Genomic DNA, 9,040 nt, shown 5'->3' on the forward strand with positions numbered 1-9,040 from the left:
AGAAAAGCCAAGAGTCATATCTGTGGTTTCAGTTCTTGCCAGTGAGATTGAAGAATACACAAAGCTCGGACCCCACGAGAACCAGAGGCCAGCCCCCATCCTGTCTTCACGGTTCCCACTCGCATCCCAGCTCCACCCCTACCGCCCTGCTTCCCCACACACCTGTCAAGTACCCTCCAACCTCCAAAACCTGTCCGTAATTTTTCCTGCTGCAGATTGCAAAATATTCTCTCAGTGTCAAGGGGGCTCTTGCCACCAAGGGAGTGCCCGTGAGACCTGGAGAAGTCACAGCTTGCCACCTAAGTTCTCCAGGTCATCCTGTCCCTGATGGTAGGCACAAAAACAGGTAAATTGCCTCCAAAGCGTGTCCTGGCATCAAATTTTGCACGGTGTCGAGTGAGCTCAGGTGTTTTCCCAGCATTGTCTCTGCTCCTGAGTTTAAAGCTGCCCTCTGAATGCTTCCTGCTCTGGGCCCTCAAGTTGGCCCTGCGACATCCTTAGATCTCAGAGTTGTGCTCTGGACAGTTCCTCTGGCCCCTGAGATGTCATTGCTGGCACTGGAGTGTCCATGGGACAGGCTGGCGCTTAGCTGAGAGCCCCTCGATGGGGTTCGGGAGTGGTGAGGGAGGGTGTGGCACAGGCAGTGTTGGTGAGGGAGGTGGTGGATGTGCCCAGCTGGACGCACCTGGTCATCTGTCCCCTCTCCTGCAGGCCTCCCCCGTGTACAGCTTCAGCTTTCCCCGGAGGAAATTGGAGTAGACTCGGAAGAGTTTGCAGAAAGTGTCAGCAGTAATGGTTCGGAGTGGAGCAGCCGAGGCCGCATCTGGGAGGGAGATGGCTTCCTGCTGCCAAGGAGAAAACAGGAGGTCACTGCAGTACCGCAGAACGGGAAGGAATAGGGACAGTTCCTGTACTCCTTAGCAAGACCCTTCTCCCCTTCTTACAGAAAGGGCAAGCAGAAGTGTCCGCTCCTACTCACCTGGGCTCCCAGCGCCCGAAGCAGAGTGGTGATGCTGCGAAGGCCACTGATGGCTTTATCCACGTGCAGCTGCAGGGGCTCGAAAGGCTGGGAAGAGTTGGCCAACACGGCCTGGCCCCGCAGGACAGCTTCCGAGAGCAGGGCCAGGCCCTGCCAGACTTCTACAGCCTGCTGCCCGACCTACAGGGAGTGGACTCTGGGAGTCAGCTGACCCACGCCACCCTCTCCCTCCTGCCCCTCAGCAGCCCCAAGCACCAAGCTGAGCAAACAGAAAGTATGCAATAAGACTTGAATAAATGAATGAATGAATGAACGTATTCCATACAGCCCTCATTACTTTTCTTTTTTCTTTTCTTTTTTGAGACAGGGCCTCACTCTGTCACTGAGGCTGTAGTGAAGTGGTGTGATCACAGCTCCCTGCAGCCTCAAATTCCTGGGCTCAAGTGATCCTCCCGCTTCAGCCTCTCGAGTATCTGGGATTACCACCATGCACCACCTCTCCTGACTAATTTTTTTAAATGTTTGTAGACATGGGGGATCTCACTATGCTGCCCAGGTCGGTCTGAAACTCCAGGGCTCAAGCAATTCTCCCATCTCGGCCTCTCAAAACCCTGGGATTACAGATGTGAGCCTCTGCGCCCATGCAGCCTCATCTCTGCTGCTCCATTTTACCTTTCCCTCGATCATTCTCCCTTCCATCTTATCAGGCTCGCAAAATGAGATTCTCCAAAAGAAAGGGGAAAAAAAAAAAAAAAAGGAACTCACCTCCATCCTCTTCCAGGCATAGAAGTTAACTTTGGTGTCTGGGACGGTGATATTCTCATTCAAGCTGCAGCTTTCGGAACAGCCCATCTGAAATGCACACAGCCCGGGGACTTAAGGGTCCCTGAGGGCTCTAACCCTGGCCCACAGGCCACAGGACCCGCTGGCTTTGCTCTTTGCCTAGTTTCCAGGTATGGTTTGGGGCCACCAGACTTGTTCTTATGTAGGAGGGCAGTACCTGGCTTCCCACCTCCACCCCAAACCAAGTGCCAGGTTCCTGGATCTGGGAGGAGTTCCCTGAAGCCCTGAGTGTGAGTTCTGTGGAAAGTGCTGGGAAAGGGGTCTCACCGTGACATTCTCCGCCTCCTTGGCCTCCAAGAGGTACCTCTCCAGGACTCGGCTGTCACAGATGAGGCGTGGTGGGGCACCCGGGACTGGGAGGCCCAGAGGGAGCGACAGCAGAGACAGGAGAAGCCACAGCCAGGCAGGACATTCTAGAAGACAGAGTCAGGCTGAGAGTCAGGCGGGGAGGAAGGAGAAGGGTGGCTGTGGGAGGACAGCTTCCTTCATCCCCACGCCTCTGCCCCAGCTCGTCCTTACTGTCCCCAACCGTGCAAGCACTCAGGTGCTGTCTCCCTGGCCTTCATTCAATCCTGCTGCGGTGTGCACACCCCACCCCCAGCTACCAGCATCCACTTCTCCGGCCAAACTTCAATCCTGGTGTGACAGAGGCTTTCCCTCGGGCACATACGGCAGATTCGTGGTGGCTCCAGTGCCCAGGTTATCAGCTTATCAGCTTGCTCTCCACTGGCACAGCAGAACCCCCAAACCTTCTTCCCCTCCACCCCCAAACTGTGTTCCCGTCACAGGTCAGGTTTTTGCCATCCCCAAGGACTCCCCCAAGTCCCCGCTGGCACGTGGAGGCTGCCCCACCCCCTTCCCTTTCCGGGGTCCTTGACAAGTCGCCGGTCCTTGAACCCGGCCACCTCCCGGCCAATAGCCCGGGCGCTAAATCCCCGCTCAAACAGGGACCCGGGTGGGCGGGAGCGCCCAGTCCGCGAGTACTCACCGTGCACCCCCATCTCCGCGCCTGGCCGGGGTCCCTTAGCGACCTAGGGCGCGCCCGGTGACCACACCGGGAGTCCTCATCCCGGGAAGTTCAGCGGGGCAGGGCCAGCCCCACGGGCCTGGAGGAGAGGGCGGCTGTCCAGGGGGCGCGGGATCGGAGCAGAGCGGGCGCGGTGGCCCCGGTACGGCTCCGGGACGCACGCAGCGAGCAACCGGGGTGGCCCAGGGACTCTGCGGCTCCGGCCGGGGGTCGGGGCTGTTATCTGCATGTGTGCGTGCGCGGGTGGGGGTGGGGGAGAGGCTGTGTGCGTGAGGGGTCGCCAAGGGTAGGGGCCACCCGGGGTCAGAGCAGGGGGCAGGACGCCTGGGTTGAGGCTCGCTGGGGCGTGAGCGGGGCTGCTGCAGACGCGCGTGCTGGTCATGGGGGCTGCTCCTGGGCCCTGGGTCCCGGGAGGGGAGTGCAGCTGGGTGCGCACCCTCAGGACGGGCGGAGCGTGCTATCTGGGAAAGGCTGGGCTCCTGGACACCTCCCCTGGGGGGCATCCCGGTCTTGGGCGGAGACTCAGAGATGCCTGGGTTGCTGAGTTCCCGCGAAGTACCTGGGTCCGGAAGCCCAGAAGCTTCAGGGACGGGCAAATGGGTGGTCTCCCTTCCCACAATCCCAGGACATGTTCTAGAAACAATGTTAACCATGTTGAGGAATTTGATGGGGGCAAATAGGGCAAGAAATTTGGGGTTCTTCCTCCCTACCCCACTCCTCACTGTCTAGGACTCTGCAAACCCAGACACTTAAGTTTTTTTTTGTTTTTATTTTTCTTGAGGCGTAGCCTCCCTCTGTTGCCCAGGCAGTGCACTGGTGCCATCTCCACTCACTACAACTCGGCCTCCTGGATTCAAGCAATTATCCTGCCTCAGCCTCCGGAGTAGCTGGGACTACAGGCGCACCTTTACACCCGGCTATGTTTTGTATTTTTAGTAGAGATGGGGTTTTGCCATGTTGCCCATGCTGGTCTTGAACTCCTGATCTCAGGTGATCAGCCCTCTTCGGCCTCTCAAAGTGTTGGGATTACAGGCGTGAGCCACCGCACCCAGCCCCCACCCCAGACACTTAACTTTTAGTGCACAGAGCACACAGTCCATTGTGCAGGCCACACATGCACCTTGACATCTGTTTATTTGACCTGTGGTGTAGGTTAGCTAGGCTGCATGGCCGAGTTCTTAAGAACGCTGAAATACAGCTAACACCAAGAGTGATGGGGGCTGGGATTTACAGCTAAAGTTTATGGCTTCTGAAAGCCCTGAGCCAGATAGGTGAGATTCCCAGAGCAGGAGACCAAGACTAACTGACCTCTCACACCTTAGAAAGTGGCCTCGTCCTTGAGCCCTCAATGTCCTCATCTGTCAAATGGGTGTGGTGAAACTACCAGCCTACCCCACTTAGGTTTCATAAAAGACAGGAAAGTGGCCGGGTGCAGTGGCTCATGCCTGTAATTCCAGTACTTTGGGAGGCCAAGGCGGGTGGATCACGAGGTCAGCAGATCGAGGCCATCCTGGTTAACACAGTGAAACCCCGTCTCTACTAAAGAATACAAAAAATTAGCCGGGCGTAGTGGCAAGCGCCTATAGTCCCAGCTACTCGGGAGACTGAAGCAGGAGAATGGCGTGAACCCAGAAGGCGGAGGTTGCAGTGAGCCGATATTGTGCCACTGCACTCCAGCCTGGGCGACAGAACAAGACTCTGTCTAAAAAAAAAAAAAAAAAAAGACAGGAAAGTGCCAGGCGACACAGCTCACACCTGTAATCCCAGCATATTGGGAGACCAAGGCAGGAAAATCCTTTGAGCCCAGGAGTTCGAGACCAGCCTGGACAACATAGCAAGACCGCGTCTCTAAAAAAAGAAAAAAGAAAATTAGCCAGGTGTGGTGGCTCACTCCTGTAGTCCCAAATATGCAGGAGGCTAAGGCAGGAGGATCACCTGAGCCCAGGAGATCGAGGCTGCAATGAGCCATGATCACATCACTGCCCTGCAGCCTGGGCGACAGAGTGAGACCCTGTCTCAAAAACAAAAAAAGACTGGAATGTGCAGATCTCAGCTGTAAGAGTTTGGAAGATGGAGAACTCACCACTAGCTGGGAGAAATCAAGGAAGATTTGAGGGAGGAGATGACAATGATCTCAGCCTCGAAGGGGGTTAGGGCATCTATGGGAAGAGGTATGAGGTGGGTGGGGGATTGTTGATTCAGCAAAGCGAATGGAAAGTCAGGTGTGCAGAAGGGAGGGTGGAGGAGAGAGAGGTGGAAGATGAGGTCAGGGTGCTGCTTAGGGAGGAGTCAGGCTGTCTATGACCTTGAATGCCTCTCTGAAGAATTTGGATTTTGTTTGGAAAGAGTGGGAAACATTCACTCATTCATTCAAAAGATATTTATGGATTTCCTACCTACCCGTGGCCAAGGACCTGGGGATAGAGCAGTGAATGATACAGCCAGGAATGCCTGCCCTGGTGGAGCTGACATTCTAGTAGGGTTGCCGATGATGAATACAAAAATGAGTACAAGATAGAAGATTTTGCCTGGGGGAAGTGACTCATACCTGTAATCCCAGCACTCTGGGAGGCCAAGGCAGGAGGATCACTTGACCAGCCTGGGCAACATGGCGAAACCCCATCTTTGCAAAAAAAAATTACAAAAATTAGCTGGACTTGGTGGCGTGTGCCTATAGTCCTATCTACTTGGGAGGCTGAGGTGGGAGGATCACTTGAGCCCAGGAAGTTGAGGCTGCAGCGAGCTGTGGTTTTGCCACTGCACTCCAGCCTGGGCAACAGAGTGAGATCCTGTCTCAAAAGAAAAAGAAAAAAAAGAAAGGAAGAAAAGATAGAGAATTTCAAACAGCCGGAAGAACTAAGGAGAAAAGGCACGGGCAGGGGTATCTAAAATAAGGTAGTCAGAGACACCAGGCTGAGAAAGTGACTTGAAAAAAGACCTGTTGTGGGTGAGGGACCATGAGGGTGTGGTGAGGTGAAGAGCTTGATGGGAGGGGGGTTTGGGCCAAGTGTGGTGGCTCACACCTGTAATCCCAACATTTTGGGAGGCTGAGGCAGGAGGATTGCCTGAGGTCAGGAGTTTGAGACCAGCCTGGGCAACGTAGTGAGATCCCGTATCTATAATTTTTTTTTTTTTTAATTAGCTGGGCATAGTGGTGCACATCTGTAGTCTCAGCTACTCAGGAGGCTGAAGTCAGAGGATCTCTTGAGCCCAGGAGGTCGAGGCTGCAGTAAGCTATGATCACGCCACTGCACTCTAGACTGAGCAACAGAAAGAAACCCTGTCTTAAAAAAAAAAATGAGTGGTTTGGCAAGATGGATGGCTGGGGGTCAGGAGACAGAGGCTGGTATGCTTCTGGCTGGCCTGATTCCCTCAGACCCTGCTCCCCTGCATCCTCTGCTCACCTTGAACCTTCCCAAACCTGCTGTCCAGGCTCCCCCAGCCCCACTTGGCAACTGGTTCTGCTCCATTCCAGAGTCCTGGGACGTGCACATGCACACTCACATCCACACATGGCTGCACGTGCGTTCTATCTTGGCTGCTCCCCTTCCCCAGCCTCTGCTCTCCCAGGACCCTGATCCTGCGTCAATGCCCTGACCTAACCATAGAGAGGGGGCCAGAGACAGATGGGTGGGGTAGATGCAGCTAGAGAAGGAGGAGCCTTTTGGGCTGTGGGACCTGCCCGTCCCCTCACACAGCTTCTCAGGGGTCCCTACATCCTTGTCTGCAGTAGAGGAGGAGCAGGAGATGGGCCAGGGGCACCAGCCTCTAAATGCTGGAGCCTGTTGGATAGGAGTGGTGACTGACTTGTCCCTTGGGGCTTTTGGAGAGAGAGCTGTGATTTGCAGCTGGGGAGAGAGGACAGGATCTTGGTCCATCCCATACCCAATCCGAAGCCATAGTAATTCTCTTTTTGAGATGGAGTCTCACTTTATTGCCCAGGTTGGAGTGCAGTGGTGCCACGATCTCAGCTCACTGCAACCTCCACCTCCCGGGTTCAAGTGATTCTCCTGCCTCAGCCTCCGGAGTAGCTGGGATCACAGGCATGTGCCACCATGCCCAGTAATTTTTGTATTTTCAGTAGAGACGGGGTTTCGCCATGTTGGCCAGGCTGGTCTCGGACTCCTAACCTCAAGTGATCTGCCCACCTCGGCCTCCCAAAGTGCCGGGATTGCAGGTGTGTGCCACCGCACCCAGCTTGAAGCCATAGTAATTCTGCTAAGAGGGGAGAGGCTGGTTTGGAGCCCAGAGCCTCTTGGATACTATGCAATGCAGGGTCCATTCATCTGTCCTTGAGGAACAGGAAGAAAACAAGAAGCTCCGTGGGGCTCCCCGTCCAATGCTCACCATCCCTCTGCCCAGTGCCCCCCACCCTCACCATCTGCCTGCTCTTCTAACATGATGCTGACCCCCAGGCCCAGGACCACTGCAGAGCGTCAGCCTCATTTGTGCCAATTCCCTGAATAGGAACCTGCCACGGCTTCCTATTGCCTCAGAACTGAGACCCTCCAAGGTCCACCATCCACTTCACATTCCAGCCTGTTCTCCCGCTTTGCTCACTCCCACTCCCTCCACCACAGGAGATGGTTTGTGCCTTCCTGCCCTTGGCTCCTCCTGGATTACCCTCCCACATCATCTCCCCCTTTTCTTTAAAGCCCAAATCTGTGCATCGCCTCCTCCATGAAGCCTTTCCTGATCTCCCAGCAGGAAATCGTCTCCTTCCCTGGCACTGCCGTCATTTATGTACATGTCTTAGGCATCTCACTGGCAGGGCTGCCATGGACAGCCATCAAAGTTGAGCACTGCACAACTCCCAGGGGCGTCCATAGAGACTCTGATGGGAATGGTAGCAGCTGGAGTCATGTAGTGCAGGTGCCCTGGCCATCGAAGAGAGCGAAGGGCTGCGTATGGAAGTTCTGATGCAATTTTGTGTCTACCAAGCATCCAGCATGTCCCTTTTCTGTGGTCACCACCCATGTGTGGATTGCATTATGTGGTCCCTCCAGTACATGCTCAGAGAAGGGCCCAGCCTAGAGGGGGCACTGAGCCATCCCCCGGTCAACCCAGCTCCCTGGGATCCTGGGGCGTGAGAAGCTTCCATGCACTTCCTGACTAGGCAGCCACTAAGGCAGGGTTTGAAAAGGGCCAGTTGTGACAGGAGGATGGCGGGCGTGGAAGCAGGCCGTGCTCCACGGATTCCTCCTGGCAGCGGATTCGGATCGGAAATCCGAGCAGAAGCAAATTTACAGCCCCCCTGAGCTGTCCCAGACCCCCAGGCAGCACGGAGTCCCAGCTGCCTGGAGTCAGACTTGGGAGGGGGGGCCTCCTGGCTTCTCTTTCCCTCCTTATTTCCAAGCAGTGGCTTCTCAGCTCAGCTCGAGTTCAGCCAGAGGCCCAGAAGACCTTCTGTGCTAGGAGGGGAGGTGGTTGGGGACCTTGTTGGGTGGCCTTTGGGGAACTATGAAGGAAGCAAGAATGTTGGAGGGCCAGGCGTGGTAGCTCACGCCTGGAATCCCAGCACTTTGGGAGGCCAAGGAGGGAGGATCCCTTGAGTCCAGGAGTTTCAGACCAGCCTGGGAAACATAGGAAGACCCTGTCTCTACAGAAAATTCATCAGGTATGCTGGCACATGCCTGTAGTCCTAGCTACTGTAGAGAAAATTCATCAGGCATGCTGGCACATGGCTATAGTCCCAGCTACTCGGGAGTCTGAGGCTGGAGGATTGCTTGAGCCCAGGAGTTGGAGGCTACAGTTAGCTATGATCGCACCACTGCACTCCAGCCTGGGCGAAAGAACAACACCCTGTCTTTCTTAAAAAAATTAAAAAAAGAATGCTGAAGAAGGGATTCCTGCTGGAGAACCAAAGGAAAATCCTTTGCCAAGTCAGTTTGGAGACCATGAGGCAAGGGCTACTTGCTTCGTCAGGAAATCGTTGATAGAACCAGACATCCAGGTTTCTGTTCTCAGCAAACAGATCTGTGGCCTGGTGGCTTCAAGGGGTTGGTTGTCTGGTGACCAGGAGTGCTTGGATTGGTGATCTGAATTCTCTTTCTTTTGGAGTCTTCCTCTGTTGCCTAGGCTGGAGTGCAGGCAGTGGAGTGATCTCGGCTCACTGCAACCTCCGCCTCCCGGGTTCAAGTGATTCTCCTGCCTCAGCCTCCTGAGTAGCTGGGATTACAGGCACACGCCAC

General features: G+C 55.2%; 1 protein-coding gene across 2 annotated transcripts; it reads right to left on the reverse strand.

Annotated features, from left to right (window-relative positions):
* Window positions 1-602: 602 nt before the first annotated feature.
* On the reverse strand, window positions 603-2,899 carry EPO (erythropoietin). Of its 2 annotated transcripts, none has more exons than XM_011985667.1 (5): window positions 2,811-2,899; window positions 2,090-2,235; window positions 1,745-1,831; window positions 980-1,159; window positions 603-842 (listed from the first exon to the last, which is right to left on the reverse strand). In XM_011985667.1, exons 1-5 carry the CDS (start codon window positions 2,821-2,823, stop codon window positions 690-692), a joined length of 579 nt encoding a protein of 192 aa, XP_011841057.1. In that variant the 5' UTR covers window positions 2,824-2,899; the 3' UTR covers window positions 603-689. The 2 variants fall into 2 exon arrangements, with proteins under 2 accessions (XP_011841057.1, XP_011841056.1); XM_011985666.1 differs by having other exon boundaries at window positions 606-845.
* Between the last annotated feature and the right edge of the window lie 6,141 nt (window positions 2,900-9,040).

Source organism: Mandrillus leucophaeus, unplaced genomic scaffold, assembly GCF_000951045.1.
Source record: "Mandrillus leucophaeus isolate KB7577 unplaced genomic scaffold, Mleu.le_1.0 Scaffold29, whole genome shotgun sequence".
Classification (NCBI taxonomy): Eukaryota; Metazoa; Chordata; class Mammalia; order Primates; family Cercopithecidae; genus Mandrillus; species Mandrillus leucophaeus.